At 32.4% G+C, this 23,481-nt stretch overlaps 1 protein-coding gene across 4 annotated transcripts in view; it reads left to right on the plus strand.

Moving 5' to 3' along the window:
- Positions 1-23,481, plus strand: part of LOC114325910 (matrix metalloproteinase-14) — a 180,076-nt gene that overhangs the window by 138,078 nt on the left and 18,517 nt on the right. For 2 of the 4 annotated variants that reach the window (XM_028274059.2, XM_028274057.2), the window contains exons 4-7: positions 1,540-1,781; positions 3,010-3,563; positions 6,688-6,972; positions 9,647-9,837. In XM_028274059.2, coding sequence (XP_028129860.1) covers positions 1,540-1,781; positions 3,010-3,563; positions 6,688-6,972; positions 9,647-9,837 — 1,272 coding nt within the window. The remainder of the gene's footprint in view (positions 1-1,539; positions 1,782-3,009; positions 3,564-6,687; positions 6,973-9,646; positions 9,838-23,481) is intronic. The other 2 variants (XM_028274058.2, XM_028274060.2) reach the window with 1 other exon arrangement.

Genomic DNA, 23,481 nt, shown 5'->3' on the forward strand with positions numbered 1-23,481 from the left:
GACATATGCATTCGCGGGAACAATACACGAATAGTCAATAAAAAAAACTTTATGTTTATTAATTGTATAAATAAAAAAAAACGATTTTAATGGAAAATGCTTAAATTCTCTTGTTTTTTACAATGTAGAAACTTGAAACTTTTACGGATTGTGGCTAACGATATGAACTATACCTAATTTCACTTTTTACGTTAATTGTTTACGTTATGCTTCATAAATAAACAATAAAGTTTCAAATATTGAATGCTCATATATTTGTTTATATAAAAATCGGCGTTTATTCGTGTCAAATTTCAATACGATACGAAACAAAGCTTCAATCAAAACTCGAACTCAAAAAATTCGTGTTTTCATTGTAGTCTTAGAAAAACCACCGGTAGAGCAGTTTTGTGCTACAATTAACATTAGAATTCGTTTTGGCGTATTAATTAATTAAACGCTTTTCTTTAGTTCAATCGTTTTCCCAAATCTTTGGACGTTAATTTTAATGCCTTTTCTTCAATGCAAATGACTAAACATTTTCAGTCATATGCATTCGCGGGAACAATACGCGAATAGTCAATAAAAAAATTTTATGTTTATTAATTGTTTAAATAGAAAAACGATTTTAACGGAAAATGCTTAAATTTTCTTGTTTCTACAATGAAGAAACTTTAAACTTTTACAGGTTGTAGCTAATTGTATGAACTATACATAATTTCACTTTTTACGTTAATTATTTATGTTATGCTTCATAAATAAACAATAAAGTTTCAAATTTTTTGCCGATTCCTACTAATTTTCATGTTTGTACATCATATATGTTTTATACATATTTTAATAAACATGACGATATATTTTAATGTTTGAAAAGTCTAAGACTAAAAAGTAAAAAATAAAAAAATTTGAAAAAAAAATTTAAGAAACGCTTTTCTTTGGTTACGAGTGACTAAAATTAAAAATATTTAAAAAAAATCAACTAAAAAGCAAAAAATAATAAAACTTTTAAAAATCTAACACATTTGTTAAAGAAAAGCGTGGGGCGAAAACCGTTTATTCGATGAAGACGCGCCACGCTTTTCTTTGACGAATGTGTTAGATTTTTTCAATTTTTTTTTTATTTTTTGCTTTTTAGTTGATTTTTTATAATATTTTTAATTTAGTCACTCGTAACTAAAGAAAAGCGTCTCTGAAAATTTTTTTTATTATAGATTTAATTCATTTGGATGACTTTTTAAACAAAATTTAATAAAAATTATATACCATTATACAAACCGAAATTTTTTGCCTTTGCAAGTTATGTAAGTTTTTAACTATGGTATACAGCCAATCACTGGGACTTTACCTGTAATTTGTATTTATAGATAAATAAATAATTTTATTCCTTAAATTTTATTGCATTTTTTATTCATTACAATTTCAGTCAATGAAACTTTATTGCATGTAAAATAAATATGTAATTATAAATATTTTGAATTGATAAAATCTGATATTTCTGCTAGTCATTTTTTTAAATAAAACTATATAGGTACTAGGTACTAAAGCATTTTCTCTTTTTAGGTAGTAGATGGAAGGTAAAGGATCTGACCTACAAAATTTCAAAATATCCAAGCAAATTAAAACGTGCAGATGTTGATTCAGAAGTACAAAGAGCGTTTGACGTATGGACTACATATACCGATTTGACATTTACTCCTAAAAGTGGTCAAGTACATATAGAAATTAGATTTGAATATGGCGAACACGGAGATGGAGATCCTTTCGATGGACCTGGTGGTACCTTGGCTCATGCTTACTTTCCTGTAAATATGCAGTTTTAAATAAATTATTTATTATTATACAGGGTGTAACAAAAATACAGGTCATAAATTAAATCACATATTATGGGACCAAAAATAGTTCGAATGAACCTAACTTACCTTAGTACAAATATGCACATAAAAAAAATTACAGCCCTTTGAAATTACAAAATGAAAATCGATTTTTTTCAATATATCGAAAACTATTTAAGATTTTTTATTGAAAATGGATATGTGGCATTTTTATAGCAGAAACATCTTAAAGAAAAATTATAGTGAAATTTGTGAACTCCATAAAAATTTTATGAGGGTTTTGTTCACTTAAACCCCCCAAACTTTTGTGTACGTCTCAATTAAATTATTATTTTTGTGGTACCATTGGCTAAATTCAATATTCGTAAAACTTTTTTGCCTCTTAGTATTTTTTCGATAAGACAGTTATCGAGTTAAGGCTTATTTTTTAATATGTTTACATAAAATTTTTATGGGGTTTTGTTCTTTTAAACCCTCCCAATGTTTGTGTACGTTCGAATTATAATATTTCTGCGGTACCGTTAGTTAAACACAGTGTTTTTAAAACTTTATTGCCTCTTTGTATTTTTTCGAGAAGGCACCTTTCATCGAGATCTAGCTTCTTTTTTAATATGGTTCAAAATATACCTAAAAATGTATATCATAAATAAATTTTCATATTACATATTATCAAGTCTCCATAATCGTACTTGACCATATACAAATATGTGGTGGATTTGACAAATATTCAAAATATCTCGATAAAAACTGACTTTTCGAAAAAGTACTAAGAGGCAAAAAAAGTCTTAAAAATATTGTGTTTAACTAATGGTTCTACAATAATAATTTAATTGGAACGTACACAAAAGTTTGAGGGGGGTGGGGGGTTAAAGGAACAAAACCCCATAAAACTTTTATGGGGTGTCAAAATTTCACTATAATTTTTTCTTAAGATGCTACTGTCATAAGAATGCCACATGTCCATTTTCAATAAAAAATCTCTAATAGTTTTCGATATATTTTCGAAAAAATCGATTTTCATTTTGTAACTTCAAAGGGCTGTAACTTTTTTTTATGTGCACATTTGTCCTAAGGTAAGTTAGGTTCAATCGAACTATGTTTGGTCCCAGAATATGTGATTAAATTTATGACCTGTATTTTTGTTACACCCTGTATATGTAGTATAAAGAAATAGTGAGATTATTTGTATATTTTTTAGGTTTTTGGAGGAGATGCTCACTTTGACGCTTCAGAATCATGGTCTATAAATAGTTACAGAGGTACAAATCTTTTCCAAGTAGCCGCTCACGAATTTGGCCACTCTCTTGGTCTTAGCCACTCAGACGTTAGACAAGCTCTTATGGCTCCTTTCTATAGAGGATACGCTCCAAATTTTGAATTAGATAGTGACGATATTGAAGGGATTCAAGCACTTTACGGACAGAAGACCAACAAATTCCCTCCAAGATTTGACGACGGTGATCAGGACAGCGACTACGATAATAGCCATAACGTACCTAAAACTAAACCTTCCGGAGGCTCAGATCCAAGTTTGTGCGCCGATCCGACCTTTGATACCATATTTACTTCTGCAGAAGGATACACCTACGTTTTTAAAGGAGAAAAGTACTGGAGACTGACTGACGATAGTATTGCACCTGGATTTCCAAAATTGATTTCTGACTACTGGGTCGGATTACCTGGTAATATTGATGCTGCTTTTACCTACAAAAACGGAAAGACTTACTTCTTCAAAGGATCTAAATACTGGAGGTAAAGTCTGCATGTTTTAATTTTTGTCTTGCACTTCGCAAGTTCTTTTTTTATGGCTTATACCATTAGTCATACAGTTAGTCACATATAATACAATATAAAGTTCTGTAGTTGAATCTGTGTAGTAGTTTTAGTTTGTGTGTGTGTTGAGTAATTGCCTGGTTACTAAGTAAAGCCTTATAATTGTATTTATAAATTATCGCTTATTATATCTTATGTAATTTGTTGGATTCAGATTTCTTTCATTTCTTTCATTTATGTGTCCGACCATAGAAACGACGAATCAGTAATTGATTTGACAGCTCTGCCTTATTTCTATAGTCACTCCGATTTATGTATTAGGTCGTCAGCTGTAAGGTGTACATGTCGGTATTAGTATTTTTCCTCTTTAGTTGATTTATTAATTAGTCATTATTAATGTTGTTTTATTTTTGTAGAGAAAGTAGCCCATATTAGTCTAGTCGCAACATAGGGAGTCCCGTGGACACTTTTAGTTCGCCGCGATTTGACGGTGGTTTTATAGGTTTTTTTGGGTCGCTGAATCCAATAGAAGTGGTCTGGAAGCCCAAATGTGGTGTGTTTAATTGTTACTTATTAACAAATTATGGTAAAATTGGGTGTTTTTCAGGAATTATTAGAATCCCTGTAAATAAATTGATAGTGTTAAAGTCTTCTCTGGTGTATTTTTGGTCCTTTTTGGTTCTTATTTTGTTAATAACAAAATAATAGTTTATTCGCCGAAAAGCTTGAAATGTGCTATCTACAGCAAGTTTGTAGTCTTTTTTATAGTATTTTTATACGTTAAATCGATTGCCACTAGTCGTGATACTTTAAACCACGTTCCGACTTCGCTATTATTAAATTATTGCAAAAATAACGGTTTATAGTACGTTTACTCACGGTTTTTGCTCTAAATTTAAAAAAATCACTTGGATTGACATGAAATTTGGCATACACGTAGCTAACATGTCAAACAAAACAAGTGCTATTATGCCGATGTCTGCTTTTACCCTGGGGGTGAATCTCACCCCTTTTCGAGGGTGAAAAAAGAAACCTTTAAAATATGTCCGGAAGTGGATAAACTGATTAATTCTACGCAACTTTTGTTCTATACAGTTTTTTCAGTAAGTCAATACTTTTCGAGTTATTTGGTTTTTTTGTTGAAAAATGAACATATTCACTCGGAAATAACTCGAAAAGTATTTACTTAGTGAAAAAACTGTATAAATCAAACGTTGCTTAGAATTAATCAGTTTATCCAATTCCGGACTTATTTTAAAGGTTTGTTCTTTTACCCCCAAAACGGGGTGAAAGTTACCCCCAGAGTAAAAGCACACATGGGTACAATATCACTTGTTTTGTTTGACATGTTAGCTACGTGCATGCCAAATCATGTCATTCCAAGTAGTTTTTTAAAATGTAGAGCAAAAACCGCGAGTAAACGTACTATAAACCGTTATTTTTGCAATAATTTATTAATAACAAAGTCGGAACGTGGTTTAAGCTATCACGACTAGTGACAATCGATTTAGCGTATAAAAATACTATAAAAAAGACTACAAACTTGCTGTATATAACGCATTTAGAGCTTTTCGGCGAATAAACAATAATTTTGTTATTAACAAAATAAGAACACATTTTGAGTAATCGCGACTAGTCGCATTCAATTCAGCGACCAAAAATACACCAGAGAAGACCTTAACGCTATCAATTTATTTACAGGGCTTCTAATAATTCCTGAAATATACCTAATTTTACCATAATTTGTTAATAACAATTAAACGCACCACATTTGGGCTTCCAGACTACTTCCATTGGATTCAGCGACCCAAAAAACCTGTAATACCACCATCAAATCGCGGCGAACTAAAATTGTCCACGGGACCCCCTATATTGCCACTAGACTATATACATAGCCTTTGTAATTAGCTTTATTCGTAAAATATTTTTGAAAGAAGAAAAAAAATAACCACCAAGAATTTTTTTATTTGAAAAGTATCACATCAACCTTAATAAGTTATTAGATAATTTTTAACCCCACCTTCTTTACCCTCTTTTGTTCGGTCAGGTGTAGCAAATATTTGTTTCTAATGATGTTAGACCAGAAAATACGATCCATTCTTCATAGGCATTTGTTAGCAAAAATCTGCCGTTTGTATGTAAGGGTTTTTGTCACTTTCCAGGATTCACATCCGTGGAGTAAAACAGACATAGCATTTGACTGGAATATTTGAATCTTTGTCTTTGCATTATAACGGCCAAACCTCCAAATGCTTGTTGAACTTTTCGTATCTTCCTACGAATACAGTCTTCTATGCCTCCGCTGTTATGACACTTCCAAGATAGTACAGTTTTCCACATTTTCAATCTGCATGTTGTTAATAGTAAATAGTATGTTGTGTCTTGCGTTTATTCTCGTGGATTTGGTTTTATTAATATTGATTTTTTAACCTATATTATTGCCTTCAGTGGATAGTGTTTCCAATTTGTCAGCCACACCTTGGAATCTTTGTCCTAAGAGGCACACATCATTGGCCTATTCTAGATCGCATAGGCGTGTGGTTAAGGTCCATTATATACCTCCACAGTATAGTTTGAAGAGAACACAGCTCTGTTAAAAAGAAACGTAGAAAGCACAAGGGTGTGTTCCAATCAACCAGTTGTTCCATTATTACCCTTTTTTTATTTAATTTGAGGGATTTGGTAAAGACCAATTAAATTATTACCCTCGAAGTATTGATGTCATCTACGCAGGAGGATTCTGGTTTAAAACTTGCGTGATTACTTCGAAATTCAGCTTTGTTAATCTTTTGGCTTGTTCTGGGGTTTAATTGGATTGTTAGGATCGGTTTACACTCCCTCCACGTACCTTGCCAGCATTTTAAGCACAAATATTTTACACTGAATTATTCTGTATATTCTAATTTTTTACTAGTTCACCAATTTTTGGGTTCTCATGACTCATGTGTGGTGATATGCAGAGAAACTGGTGAAACTCTGCGTTTGTCTGTTTGCTTTGTAGGTGGTAAAATGTAAGTTATATATGAAACAGGACAGCATTTATCTGGAATATATCTCGTAATAATTTATACATGAATCGTATATACAAATTTGTAATTTTTAGGTACAAGGGCAAGAAACCCGACGGCGATTACCCAAAAGAAATCTCTGTAGGCTTCACAGGAATACCTGATGATGTAGATTCAGCTTTAGTATGGAGTGGTAACGGAAAAATATACTTCTACAAGGGCAGTAAGTTCTGGAGATTTGACCCATCTCAAAAACCTCCCGTGAAGAGTAACTACCCCAAACCCATCTCCAACTGGGACGGAATCCCAAATAACATTGACGCAGCCTTCCAGTGGACCAATGGATATACTTACTTTTATAAAAATAATGCTTATTATAGGTAACTATATAGTTTAATTAATTTTGGAATCTTCCCCAGATTTTTTATATTGATATGACATATACATTACTATGACAATACAAACGAAACCAAGCTGCCTATTTAAGCAGAATAGTAAAAATAATTCTGCGTATCAGACGCACTAGCGGTAGCGACATCCATTACAGAAAAATGGGAAGTCCTAGATCTAAAACAATAAATCTGAAAATTTTCTTGGAACCACTTTCTGGTGACGTCCTTAATATCTGTTTTTTAAAATTAATAAAGCAAGGAGACAACGAATAAAGAAGACTAATGGGACTCTACCATATGCAGTCACATTCCATCTATTCGTCTAGGAAAAAATTCCAACGAAAGTTGGTTCCGTGTACTTAAAATATGAGTAAAAATGAAAAATTAAATAACAGGTTATGTTTAATTTCGGTTCAGAGGTAATCCACCATCCCCATACGTACCTACGTTTCTGTCTCTCTAGACGTCTTCATTGGGGCAACATGAACACCTCTAAATATTTACTTAGAGTCCGTTCTTTAACGGTAAAATATTGCAAAACCTCTAAATTTTAAAGAACCGCTTGGATTGACATGAAATTTGGCATACACCTAGCTAACAAGTCAAAGAAAAAAAGTGACATTGTACCGATATGTGCTTTTGCCCTGGGGGTGGTTTTCACCCCTTCTTGGTGGTGAAAAAATATTCGTCCAAAGAAAGTCAGGAAATCGATAAACTGGCTAATTTTAAGTAACTTTTGTTCTATAGAGTTTTTTCACTAAGTCAATACTTTTCGAGTTATTTGGCAGTGAATATGTTCATTTTTTCAACAAAATAACCACGCTTTTAGACGGGTTTTCGCAAATAACTCAAATAGTAAGTATTTTGTCGAAAAAACATTCTTAGCAAAAATATAGCCTGTAAAAAATTAAAAAAAAAATGGTGTATATATCACGTCTCTACACCTAGTACAAGCAGAGTTATAGCTAATGAAATATGGGTTCATATTCGTCAAATTCCAAATGGAATATTTTAACGTGAAATAACCAAAAATGAAGCACATATCGTGTAAAACTCATTACAACTTATTTAAAGTATTTAAAGAAGCTTCATTTTTGTTTTATAAAAAAAATTCTAGCATCAAAATTAAACACGTTACGCTCAAAATAAAGTTAGTCCCTTTTGGTTTTGGTAAAAAATCGAGAAAATCACCCCCTAATTAATATCTTAAATGAACTTAATCGTTACGACTTCACAAATTTCTTGACTCGTGTATATATTGTTTATATGATCTGTAAGTTTCATCGGTTCAAAGTCCTTATTATTGAAAGGGCTGTATTTAAAAGGGGTTGAACGAGTCACTGATCACGAATGTATGCAAATTTAGAAACACCAAATCTCAATCAATTTTTGTCTAACAGAAAAACACAAAAATACATGATATTCAGAAAATCAAATCTGACTTTTTCTGTTTTTCGAGATTTTTGGTATCTCTAACAATTTGTAAGTTATTTTGAAAAAAAGCATCTTTTTCAAAATTTAAATTTTTAAAAATTTTACTTTGAAACCAAATTTTTTCAAAAATAAGCACTTTAAATCGATGAAACTTACAGATCATATAAACACAACATAAGTAAAATAATTTGTGGAGCGGTAACGATTAATTTCATTTAAGTTGCTAATTAGGGGGTGGTCTTCCCGATTTTTTTTTGCAAAAACAAAAGGGACCAACTTTATTTTGAGCGTAACTTGCTTAAATTTAAAGCTAGAAACTTTTTGTAAAAACAAAAATAAAGCTTTTTTTAAACACTTTAAAAAAGTTGTAATGGGTTTTTCCCAAAAAGTGCTTAATTTTTTGGATATTTTACGTCGAAATATTCTATTTGAAATTTGGTGAATATGAATCTATTTTTCATTGGCTATAACTCTGGTTCTACGAAATCCAGAGACCTAACGCGTACACCATTTCTTTTCTTTTTTGTAGGCTATATTTTTGCTAAGAACGTTTTTTTCGACAAAATACTTACTTTTTGAGTTATTTGCGAAAAACCGTCTAAAAATGTGGTTATTTTGTTGAAAAATGAACATATTCACTCGCAAATAACTCGAAAAGTGTTGACTTGGCGAAAAAGCTCTATAGAACAAAAGTTACTTAAAATTAGTCAGTTTACCCATTTCTGGACTTATTTTGGACATATATTTTTTCACCCCCCAAGAGGGGGTGAAAGTCACCCCCAGGGCAAAAACCACACATCGGCACAATATCACTTTTTTTCTTTGACATGTAAGCTATACGTATGCCAAATTTCATGTCAATCCAAGCGGTTCTTTAAAATTTAGAGCAAAAACCGTGAAAGAATGGACTATTAATGATTTTATTGTTTTGTTTAATTTTTATATAGTGGTGATTAAATTGCTTTAAAATGGATACTGTTTGACTTCGTATATTGTTTTTTAATACGCTTCAGATAATAAGAAATGTTAGATGGTTTGATATAAGTTTGGTTCTGTCTAGTGTCTATACATACTGCAACAAATGAATAATAATCATGAACCATTCAACCAGTAAAAATACAGCTTATTTAGTATTCAGTACAGCATTTGAAATAGATAAGTTAGTATTCCATTTAAATCAGAAATCACTACTGTCTTTGCATAACTCTGACCGATTAGCATTTTCTAGGTTTAATGACAGAGCCTTCGCAGTAGACGTGACGACGCCGGCGTTCCCAAGGTCGACGGCGTACTGGTGGTTCGGTTGTAAGGACGCACCGGCTGGTACCATCGGATCTAGTGAGTCAATGAGAGGAACACTGATTGGTGAAGAGAGCTCATATCCGAAATTTTTCGATACTTCGAATGATAATGATACAGGTACATATTTATGAAATGTTAAGCCTTGCATTATGAACTGTAAGGTAGTTTTAATGGATCTACGGTTTTTAGGCTTGTCGGTAGAATGTTAGCTATGAATTGATTTCTTGTTATTCGTTAATTTTGATAATGACTAAGACTAGTCACACCTCTGCTCAAATAGTGTTACAACTCAAGAAACAAGGTTTTATTGCACCAAAAATTTAATACAACTACAAAATCTTATCTCATAAAATGTTACATTTATAGTTCAAGTATTTGTCGTTAGATGACACTAGGGTCATTATATGATTAACCAAAATCAACGGTGCACCGAACATAAACAGTGTCACATATCCACTTGTGATCACTTTCTAGATCCATTTTACGGGGTGAATCAGTCCCCATGATCATTGTATTTGTTCACTAATATGTCTCCATTTCGTCCGGTCTATTGCCTTCTCTTTCCATTTAGTAATTCCTGCCCCTCTTAGGTCATCATCTACTTCAGTTAACCATTTCGATCTGGGTCGACCACGTCTCCTTTTTCCTCCTGGTTGCCACAATACCATAGCTTTTGATTCTGGTCCTTGTCTCCATATATGACCCAGCCATTTGGTTCTTTGTACTTTTATTTTCTTTACTATATCTTCACCATTTAATTCTTCTAAAATTTCTTTATTCGTTCTCCTTCTATACTCTTGTTCTTCGGTTCTCACTGGACCCTGTATTGTCCTTATTATCTTCCGTTAATTTATCCTTAATTTCTCTTCTTCTTTTTTTGTCATAGTCATCGTTTCTGCTGCATACATCGTTATTGGTCTTATTATTGTTTTAGATATATTCATTTTTGTATGTTTGTATTTAAATTTCTGTACTTCCTCGAATTTTTTATTTTCTATCCTTATCCCTTCGGGTTGTTCTGCTTTTCCGAGTCTCATTAATTTTGTTTTCTTTTCATTAATTCTTAGTCCCATCTTCTTTCCCTCTTTTTCAATCTCCATTAATAATTTTTTCATGATTTTTCGTGTTTTTGTTACCATCGCTATATCATCTGCATAGGCGATTAGTTGGTAACCTGATGCTCTTAGGTTTCCCTTGTGGATCTTTCTTAAAACAAAATCTACTGTCAGGTTAAATAGTGTTGCTGACAGTGAGTCACCTTGTCTCACTCCTTTATTTATTTCGAACTCTCTCTGTTTCCCCTTTTTGTGTTAGAATACTGATTTTTGATTTGTTCATTGACCTTTTATTAGATTTCTTAAATTTTTACTTACTCCTTGATATTTTAGGGCTTTCATTATTCCCTTTCTCTTTATTGAGTCAAAGGCTTGTGCATTTTTCTATTTAACTTGTGTATAAAACGTCGTTTGTCGAGTTAAGACAGTATAATATGTGATTACTTTATTCAAAACAATCTGCGTATGTGCTCAAGAAAAGTAACAAATTTTTCACGTATTTATCTTTCTTTTTGCAGTATTTTGTGTTTAATGTTGTTACGACTTGTATTCAAAGTTATATAATAATTAAAAAGTGATAACCAGATAATAATAATGATATTAAGTATATTCTCTATTACAAAAGCCACTTTTGATAAAAATAATATTTCGTAAATTTTTCGTTATTTTATCTGTACAGTGTCACAACTCAAAAAAAAATTTTTTTTTAAATATATTTAGCAGAATTAATACATTATTTTATAGAGCTTCAAAAACCTTTGTAAGTGACTAAAACAGTTATTATACTAATTTTAACAGTTTTTGAATTATTGCCGGAAAAGTTCTTGCACAAATTTTAAACGTTGTTTTCTCGATACTTTGGCTTTTTGACTTATGACACTGTTTGAGCGAAGGTGCGTAGTATGAAACCGTGTATCGACCTCTTAGAGCACTTGATAATTATTTTACAACTGATTCATTTCGGGTCTTTCATTAGATTCTTTGTCTTTATTAAATATCTTAATTTTTTTGTTCTCATTTTCATCCTTTTTCAATTCTCTTTTTATTTTTTACAACTGATCGTATGTAATCTGTTCCCAAAATATAATCACATTTCACAACTATGAAGTCATAAAATAAGTTTTTTAAATCAGTACATATTTCTTTCTGAACTTTCATCTATGAGCTTTACAGGTACCTATCCTGATAGACTTCAGTAGACTTTATAAGTTTCTAAAACTTATTTCTAAAACTTTATACCTAAGTTACTTTTATATAGCTTCTTAATCTCCTGGCCAAAAAAATTGGGACACCTTAAAAATGGGTCATTTTTGGTGTCTCGACTCTCCTAAACCTATTGTCCGATTTTAGTGATTTTTTTAGTATGTTATAGACTTATTCTTTAAGAATCTCTATTTAGTAATTTTGTTGCTGAACATGTAAATGTCGTAATATACCAGATGTAACAATACTACTGTGTTTTTTCCTCAAAGTTCGGAACAACCTGTGGAACATTCTAGCATTTAAAAAATATTAAAATTAAAACTCAATTGTATTCTTAGGCTTTCTTAACATTATGTTTTCTGAGTCATTCACTTATATTGGATAATAAAAAAGTTAGGTACTTTAACAATTAACCATGTTCTTCATCAATACAGGGTGTTTCTAAATAAGTGCGACAAACTTTAAGGGTTAATTCTACATGAAAAAATAATGACAGTTTGCTTTATAAACATACGTCCGCAAATGCTTCGTCTTCGAAATACGGGATGTTGAATTTTTTCTTACAAACTGACGATTTATTTATTGCTCTAAAACTGGTTGAGGTATGCAAATGAAATTCGGTAGGTTTTAAGAGGTGGTCATTTTACATTTTCTGACATACAACCAAAAATTTTATATTCACCATAGGCGTGCATACAGGGTATATGACCGGGTTTTATGACCCGTATACACGCCAATGGTGAATATAAAATACATAATTGTACGTCAAAAAATGAGCAATAACTACCTCTTAAAGCCCATTAAATTTAATTTGCATATCTCAACTGGTTTCAGAGCAATAAATAAATCGTCAGTGTGTAAGAAAAAATTCAACATCCCGTATCTCGGAAACGAAGCATTTGCAGATGTTCATAAATCAAACGGTCATTATTTTTTCATGCAGAATTACCCCTTAAAGTTTGTCGCGCTTATTTAGAAACATCCTGTATTGATGAAGAACATGGCTAGTTGTCAAAGCACCTAACTTTTTCATTATCCAGCAGAAGTGAATGAGTCACAAAGCAGCATGTTAAGAAAGGCTAAGGCTACAATTGAGTTTTAATTTCAATGTTTTTTAAATGCTAGAATATTCCACAGGGTGTTCCGAACTTTGAGGAAAAAAGACAGTATTATTGTTACACCCGGTGTATAATGACATTTACAAGTTGAGTAACAATATTAATACATCGAGATTCTTAGAGAATAAGGCTATAACATACTAAAAAAATCACTAAAATCGGACAACAGGTTTAGAAGATTCGAGACATCAAAAATCACCCATTTTTAAGGTGTCCCATTTTTTTGGCCAGGAGTGTAATATTCTAAGGTGTCTTCTGAATCCGTATTCGAGTTAATCCATATGTACACTTTTTAAACGCAAAATTTTTGGTCTATTCTACAATAATCGTAACATAAAACCATTAAAAGGGATTTTACCGAATAGCTATCAGAAAAAACGCAATTCAATTTTTCACAATACAAGTATGACTGCTCATAAGAGATGAAGTAAACATTTTCGGGATCAATAAAAACATTTTTAATCGATTTAAACAAATTTCCCCACAACGGTTTTTGTGCACAACTAATCAAAATGAAGTATACTATTAGGGCTTATTTAAAACAATAGCTTTATTCATACAAAATTGGACATTACTCAGTAAGACATAAGCATTTCACACAGTCCAATACTTCAGTCTAGTAGTTGACTTAATTTGACTGAAAATATCAATTCAGTAGTGGGTACTGAAAAATTACGAAAAATTTTAATTCAGAAAACACTGATTTTTTCTCTTTAGAATCATATAAAGTGCATAGGTACATAGGATAGGGACGACAGGGTTATGTATAAAATATGAGACAAATGGCCTCCTAGGTTTTTCTGGCACATACGCCCTTTTGTTGATATTTTCTATGACTAGTTTGCATAAATATGACTGAATTTCGTTGATGCAGTGCTGAATTTCAATGCACGAATGGTTATAGACTTGTTGGCATAAATTTTTGACTTCATATAACACGACAAAAAGAAATCTAATGGTGTTAGATCAGACGATGTAGGGGGCCAATATGTCTAATCACCTTAACGCAAGACTACACGTCCAGGAACTGTCTCATGATTAATTGAATTGTTTCACAGGCTATTATATTGACATCAATATATCATGCAATTTAAGCAGCAAGAACTTTCTTATCATGTGTCAATATTGAGCACCAGTAACAGTAACTGCTTGACCAGCTGCATTTTCCGAGATATATGGTGCAAAGATGCCTCCAGCGCAAAATCCGCGCCAAACAGTGATATGTTGGATACATTTTTTCGGCAATCACATGTGGGTTTTCAGAATCCCAGAATGCAGCAAGTTTGACGTTTAACAAAGCCATCAAGGTGAAAATGTGCTTCAAAGCTTAGGGTGATTTTGCTTGAAAAATCAGCATTCACTTGCTGATGTTAGATAATCCATTGAATGAACTCTCTTTGCTGTACATGGTCATCAGACTTTAGTTCTTGTGTCAATTGAACTTTACAAGCATGGAGATGCGATCTTCAATGAGTATACGATGCTGTAGAGAGTTTTTTGAAATTTGTAATTCTTAACACTCTTACGAACTGCTACGATATTGACATTTGATCGGCTTCTTTTTGGACGACCAGTGTATTCAGTGTACAATTACTCTCTTCACAAAATGCCGAATATACAAAATGCCTTCACAAAATATATTAGGACTACAAACACATAATAGGAATAATATATCTTTATAAATATATTCCCTAATGTCTGTTAAAAAAAATTTCCATTTATATTTTTTACTATTACTTTTTTTTATGCATTTGGTTATAAAGTAGTAATTCTATGACTGTCTTACTGATTTTGTCCAAAAACATTTAAAACATTTAAACAATATACCGTCATACTATCATTTACTAAGAAACATCTAACAACGGATTGACAATTTGAATATATTAAGGGGTAAAAAAGGTAGGGTTTAAAAAGGTGATATAAATTGAGGGACTCAACGAACGCAAGCTCTCTTCATCAAGTACGTATACCACCCATATTACCCTCTATAATATGCTTTTAGTGCATGTGATGCTTTTTTGCTTTTGTATTTAGTAGTAAGGCTTACTTTATAAAAATATTCACCAATACTAAATAACGTACCAATGATTTCTTAGTTGACTACTGTTTTTGTATCCTTGTTTTTTGTTTTTTTGTGTCCGTGTAGTTATTGTTTATATACCTGTATTTCTATATTCTTAAATACTATGATGCAATAGTAACATAACCTTTACCTATTGTTTTTAACAATGTAATTTAGAAGTATTGATATACACTACTCCAAAAATCACATGCTGGTTGGTACACCAAGTATAAATGACAATTTACCTGTCTAACAAAAATATTGTTACAGCGATATTGTTAAAGAATAAAGCAAACACATGTTAAAAAATCACTTAAATCAGAAAAAATATTTAGGAAATTCTCTTCTTCTTCTTCTTGTCTTTTTCCTTGCGCCCATTACGGCGTCTGATGTTTAGGAAATTCGAGACATTAAAAATGACCAATTTTTGAGGTGGTGCGTTAATTTCTTGTAGAAGTGTAAAACTATATTTCTACATTTTTAACATTGTAATGCAATAGTAACATAACCTGTATCCTTACCAATAATGTAATTTAGAAGTATTATTGTATTGTCCGTAACAGAAAAAAATCACTATTTCTATCGATCGCTGCCCATAAACTTACAACGAACTATATTGAATAGAAATACAAAAGTTTTAATTTGATAGTTTTGTATGGACTTTCCCTCTCTCAAGAAATTAATGGAATCAAAATATTATAACCGGAGCATCGCAGTGGAAAATTATGTAAATCCGAGAAAACTAGAAAAAACATATTTACACCTAAACTATGACTATGAAAGCTATGACTATGAAACTATGACTACTCATAACGGATTCAAGTATCTGCATACCTAACATGTTAATTCCGCCAATAAAAGAATCCTAAGTACATCTATATTGGATTAGGTAATTATTTCGAGTCATATACGTCTGTAAAAATTAACATTATTCCTCATTTTATATTTATTGTACCTACTATTTACTTAAGCTAAGCTTACGAAACATACGGGTTGCACCATTGAGTCTTAGATCAATTTTCAGCTTGCTACTATGGATTTTCACGTGGATTGCATCTTAAACTTATCAGCCAAGACGTGCTAAGATAGCCAAGCCCTATAATATAAGATTTGTTGGTGCAACCAGGCATTAAAAACAGACGGATACATAGTGAACAATAATCGAGCACAGATACTTAGATCCTAAATACGGAAGGTCTAAAATTATAACATTAAAAATATTTTTGGTACCAGCATTAAAGTATTGGTGAATAATTTTAGTTATAAGCACGTTTCACTATAAAAAATATGCTCTGAGATATGTTTTAATTATACATTTATAATCATTATTCATTTATCAAACATTTTATATATTTAACAGTTAAACAATATATAAAATTTGCTAAACAATATATAAAATTGTATAAAACTTACTGTCGTAACTGCGATTCATTATTATTACTAGTAGTTTTGTTTACTATTTAATAAGTACTGTCGTTTGATAGGATAAACACTATTTTATAGTTGAAGATACATTATATTATTCAACAGAACCTCCTTTATATTCACTGCTTATAAATTTATGGACCCGTTTCTGAAATTATAATCCAGAAATCTCTCAAAATATGATTCTACAGCTACTACTACCAAAAGGTTCAAAAGACTACACTAATATTTTTCTTCCTTTTCAGCTTTTCCCTCTTCAGGGCTTCTTTACTCTTCGCCACTCATTTCTGTCCATTGTGTCTTCTTCATTTAAATCTTTTTCTCTTTAGTTCTCTACCACATAGCTTAATTTTACTTACTTAACAGATTTATCTTTCGTCCCACAAAGTTTTTGTTTTTATGTCTGACGTGGCCAAACCATTGCAGTCTTTGTTTTGAAAGTTTTAAAGAATAAATATAATAACATAGTAAAAATAGAAGAATATAGGCTCTCCCCCTAATCACATCTTTCTTAATCTTGTCCCTTAATAATTAAAAAAAATCTCCATAGCTCTTGTCTAGGAACTGTGTCGCACGCCTTCTCAAGATCTATAATTACCAAATGTAGCTCTCTTTTTTCTCGCAGCCTTTCTCTATCAACTGTCTCGAAGAAAACAAGCTATGTATTGTCCTTATTCCTGGAGTCACACCAAACTGTTCTTCTCCTCTCAGTATTTCCCTGCTTAAGCTTCGCTCTACAGTTCTTTCTCAATGTTTCAGTATGTGGTGTGATATTATCTGGTTAAAAAGGTTTCTCTAATAAGAAAACTTTATTGTTTTACGAGTTTGGAGATAATCCCCAAGCAAAAACAAGCAAAAACAAGTACTCTCCTATCCAACGACTTATCGAACAACTTATCACAATTTAAGTGAAAAACTAAATTATGAAATAAGGATGTATATCTCCTTTTTACAGTTTCATTAGTACCAGATCTACAAATAACCCTGTTCAAGTTAGAATCCAAGTTAAGATTTGCTTTTTATTTTAGAACATGTCTCTAGGTTTGTGCTGTGCGCTCAATATCATTTTTGCTAACTGTCCCAACACCACACTAATAATACTTATTGATAAATTGTATTGTACACAAAAGAATGTTTGCACGGCTGACACCTTAGTCCTTTTTGGGCATGTTTATAGTATAAATACACTGTTTTTTATTAAGAACTGTAAATTAGCTCCCATACAAGTTACTAAATTGTTCTAAATAGCTGTTAAGCAATCTGACATATTCTAAGATAACTGGATTTTCAGTCAGCATTTTAAAATATTTATAAATTAATGTAAAATTAGTAGTCATGTGCTTTTTTGTTGTGTTAACATGATATTCATTTCCATATTTGTGGCAGCAATAATGCTCTATCAGTAGTTAGCAGTATATACCTAGTTGTTTAAATATTTATATACTTTTGACTAATTATGTTACACAGTATAAGTATTATTACAATGCTAGACCTACTAAAAGAAGGTAAATAGTAACTTTGAAATAAGTCAACGATGGTAACAATAATTACGCTACTGACAATATTAATGAACAGAGTAGATAATATGATAGGGCAGGATCAGGCCAATACTTCATAAGGAAGAACCAACATACTACAACAACTATTATATTCCTTTATAAGGCATATAAAATTTTAACATTCCTCATCAGATCAAAATTGCCCCTTTACACAGGAAAGAAAACTAGGTACAAGGAACATTGAGAAAAAGATCTATGACATATAATTGAACATACACAAACGTCGGGAAATACCACGAGCAAAATACACTCTGGGCCAAAATTAACGGGCCACCTTAAAAATAGGTCATTTTTGATGTCTTATTTCTCCTAAACCTGTTGTCCGATTTAAGTGATTTTTTAATATGTTATAGCCTTATTCCTTGACAATATCGTTATAATAATACTGTTGCTAAACAGGTAGATTTTCATTGTATACCGGGTGTACGAATCAAACTGTGTTTTTTTCTTAAAGTTTGCATCACCCTGTGGAATATTCTAGCATTTGTAGAATACTGAAATTAAAACCTCACTATAGCCTCATGCTTTCTCAACATTTTGTTTTTTGATTGATTCGCTTATGTTGGATAATAAAAAAGTTAGGTGCTTTAACAACTAGACATGTTTTTATCAATACAGCGTGTTTTTAAAAATTTTTGGAAAATTTTAAGGGGTAATTCTGCATGAAAAAACATTGACAGTTTGCTTTATAAACTTATGTCCGCAAATGCTTCGTTTCCGAGATAGGGGGTGTTGAAATTTTTTTGACAAACTGACGATTTATTTATTACTTTAAAACCGGTTGAGGTATGTAAATGCAATTTAGTGGGTGTTATGACGTATTTATTGCATATTTTTTAACATACAATTAAGAATTTAATTTTCACCATTGGCGCCCATACGGGTAATATGATGGCTCATATTACCCGTATGGGCGTCAATGGTGAATAATAAATGCTTAATTGTATGCCAAGAAATGTGCAATAACTACATCTTAAAACCCACCAAATTTCATGTGCATGTCGCAACCGGTTTTAAAGTAATAAATAAACTCACCTACAAAATTAACCGCCCACCTTGTATTTCTTTCAATTTGCAGAAATTGTTAACCTTGGACCACATTTTATGAAGGATACGGTGAAAACTACCTCCGCGGAAGAGAAATAATAATTTTTTTAAAAAAAGTCGTTTGTTACAGCAAATATCAAATGAAAAAAATCTTCTAAAAAAATTCAAATGAACAATATTTTGGAAATAAAAGTCTAATTGAAAAAAAAATTGGGTATCAATAATGAATGTTGCCGCCTCTAGCCCTTAGGACTTCTTGGAGCCGGTTTGGCAATCCATTCATGATATCCTGGATATCAGATTGGGGGATATTTTGCAACTCCTCTACCGCAGCTGTGTTCAGCATTTCAAGGGATGCAGGGGCTGGTACTCTCGTTCTTACCCGTCTTTTGAGGTTGTCCCAGATATGCTCAATTGGGTTAAGATCGGGACTGTGTACTGACTATGGTAGAACTTGAATCCCGACTTCAGTAAAGTACTCACGGGTAGATCTTGCTGTATGGCAACGTGCATTGTCATGCATTAGTCTGAAGTTATCACCAATGAATGGTGCAAAAGGCATGACATGGTCTTGGAGAACTTCTTACACGTATACTTGGGCATTCACACTGCCTCTACCGAACACAACAAGATCAGTATGCGCTTCGTAAGAAATACCTTCCCAAATCATTATTGACCCTCCTCGGTAAGCCACTGTTTCGGTTATAGCGCATGGATCAAACCTTTCATTTTGACGCCTATAGACACGTTGGCGTCCACCTGGACCTTTTACGGCTATTCTGTTCTCATGTGAGAACAGTATATTCTTCCATTCCGCCATAGTCCAGTTAGCATATTCTCGCGCAAAATTAAGTCCAGCCCTACGGTGTTGTGGGAACAGTAGTGCGCGAGCTGGACGGAAAGCCCTCAAGTTTATTTCTGACAGTATTCTTCTAATCGTTTGTCTACTCACACTAACGTTTCTTACCTCAAAAAGAGACCTACGAGCTTCAGGAGCGGTGCAAAAGCGATTTCTCAATACTGTGGTGGCAATGAAGCGGTCATCTCGAACTGAAGTCATCGTTGTCGGCCTTGACCTGGCCTGCGGTTGTACGATCCTGTCTCCCGAAATCGTCTGATGGCATTTTGTACCATAGTTCTGGATAAATCGAGCGTACGGGCGATATGACGTTGACTGTAACCAGCATCAACTAAAGCCACTGCCCTAGCAGCATCTGTTGGAGCGAGTGGCAGTTTTAAATCACAAACAATAAATAAGCACTAAAAATTTAACTTAAACAATATTCGCTCACAATGATATAAAATTAGAGGGATTGTTCAAGAATTGTTGTAAACAGGGAAACAGATTTGTAACAATGTCGTACAACGACTATATGTCAAAAATCTTTCAATGCCACAAATGTAGGAAACAAACTGTCACAGATAATGTAAACAAAACAATAATAAAGGTGGCGGGGTTAATTTTGCTGGTGAGTTAAATCGTCTGTATTACTGAAAAACATGGCTAGTTGTTAAACTACCTAACTTTTTTATTATCCAACATAAGCGAATGAATAGAAAAACAGAATGCTGAGAAAATATGGGGCTATAGTTAGGTTTTAATTTCAATATTTTATAAATGCTAGAATATTCCACAGGGTGATGCAAACTTTAAGAAAAAAACACTGTTTGATTGGTACACCCGGTATACAATGAAAATTTACCTGTTTAACAACAATATTATTATTACGATATTGTCAAGGAATTAGGCTATAACATATTTAAAAAATCACTTAAATCGGACAACAGGTTTAGGAGATATAAGATATCAAAAATGATCCATTTTTAAGGTGGCCCGTTAATTTTGGCCCAGAGTGTATATTATGTGAGCGAATATATAAGTACAGTGGAACCTCGATAACTCGGATTAATCGGGACCGCGGCCGATCCGGGTTATCGAAAATCCGGTTTAGCCGGAGAATATGGTAAAAATTAATAAAACACGGTATAATTACAGATACTTACGGTATACTTACAGATAAACTCCGTTATAATTGATATAACATGAAATATATACAGGGTGTAACAAAAATACAGGCCATAAATTAAATCATATATTCTGGGACCAAAAATAGTTCGATTGAACCTAACTTACCTTAGTACAAATATGCACAAAAAAAAGTTACAGCCCTTTGAAGTTACACGATAAAAATCGATTTTTTCTGATATATCGAAAACTATTAGAGAATTTTTTAATGAAAATGGACATGCGGCATTCTTATGGCAGGAATATTTTAAAATTAAATTATAGTTAAATTTGTGCACCCCATAAAAATTGTATGGGGGTTTTGTTCCCTTAAACCCCTCCCAAACTTTTTTGTACGTTCCAATAATTAAATTATTATTGTGGTAGCCTTAGTTAAACACAATATTTTTAACTTTTTTGCCTTTTAACATTTTTTCGATAAACCAGTTTTAATCGAGATGCGGCTTCTTTTTTAATATGTTTACATAAACATTTTATGGGGGTTCTGTGCCTATAAACCCCCCAAATGTTTGTGTACGTTCCAATTAAACTATTGTTGCGGTACCATTAGTTAAACAGGATGTTTTTAAAACTTTTTTGCCTCTTAGTATTTCTCCGACGAGGCACCTTTTATCGAGACGTGGCTTCTTTTCTAATATGGTTCAAAATATACCTCAAACTGTAATTTATAAAACAATTTTCATATTATTACCAGGTCTCTAAAATCGTACGTAACAGTATACAAATATGTGGTGGATTTGACAAATATTCAAAATATCTCGATAAAAACTAGCTTTTCCAAAAAGTACTAAGAGGCAAAAAAGTTTTAAAAACATTGTGTTTAACTAATGGCACCACAATAATAATTTAATTAGAACGTACAAAAAAGTTTGGGGGGTGTTTAAGGGACCAAAACCGCATAAAATTTTTATGGTGTACACAAATTTAACTATAATTTATTTTTAAAATGTTCCTGCCATAAGAATGCCACGTGTCCATTTTCATTAAAAAATCTCAAATATATTTCGATATATCGGAAAAAATCGATTTTTATCTTGTAACTTCAAAGGGCTGTAGCTTTTTTGTATGCTCATTTGGACTAAGGTAAGTTAGGTTCAACCAAACTATTTTTGGTCCCAGAATATGCGATTTAATTTATGACCTGTATTTTTGTTACACCCTATATACACAGTACCTACCTACACATCTGAATTACTAAAAACTCGCAAACACAAACCTAAGCAAACGGAAACGAACAATACAAATACAAGACTGTACTACACACAATACAGTCAAAATCGAAACGATGTTTTGTTATTTAAGAACAGTGAAAACTAGGACCATTATTTAAAAAAGTCTTTTTTAAACAATGCTAAGACAGTTTGAAATAAATAAAGGAATACTACAACAGGTGTCCGTTGTTTCCGATAAACCGAGACAATGATCGTCACTCTGCTCTGCCGCCGTGCGCTATGAGTCATTTTTACTATCGTATAGTTCAAATTACACAAATACACATTATCTCTCAAATATTATATTACATACATTTTTTTTGTTGAAATGTTTGTCTGATGAAAATCGGTCCGGGTTAGCCGGACTTCCGGGTTATCGAGTGCCGAATTATCGGGGTTCCACTATACCTAAATCTAGTTTCCGTTATGCAGATGAAGATAACGAAAGTTTGAGGATATTTAAAGGTAGAATGTAGTAAAGAATTAAGGATCCAGAATATAGTCAATTTATTAAAGCACACAGACTGAAATCGATGGGAAAGATAAAATGAAGAGGACTCGACTACCTAATTAAACCAAAGCTACCACATGAAAGCCAGAAATAAAAATACTCTCTTTAAGATAGATGGGTCGACTTCCATATATGTCATATCTACCATATTATATGTCAAGTCAAAAATGAGGAGGTCTTCAGACGAATGAAGAAGAGCCAAGAGGTATCTTTGGAGAGAGAGGAAAATCTTTGATGTTTCAAACCGATCATAACAGATCAAAAGATAACAGAATGTCAACTCTATGTCAACCAAACCCTAGTAGAAAATACCAGAGTAAATGGATAATGAATAACAACCATGACATAAGAGCGTGCATCGGCAAAGCATGATCCACCTTCAACCGTATGAGGCCTTTTTCAAAAGCAACAAAATATCCTTTGTTGCAAAAGTAATAAGAATGCTGCGATGCTACGTCTTCTCTGTTCTAGTTTCATCATCATTCTCTTTGCCTTATCCCTATGCGGGGTCGGCTTCCCTAATTGCATTTCTCCACGCAATTCT

Source organism: Diabrotica virgifera, chromosome 4 (genome assembly GCF_917563875.1).
Source record: "Diabrotica virgifera virgifera chromosome 4, PGI_DIABVI_V3a".
Taxonomy (NCBI): Eukaryota; Metazoa; Arthropoda; class Insecta; order Coleoptera; family Chrysomelidae; genus Diabrotica; species Diabrotica virgifera.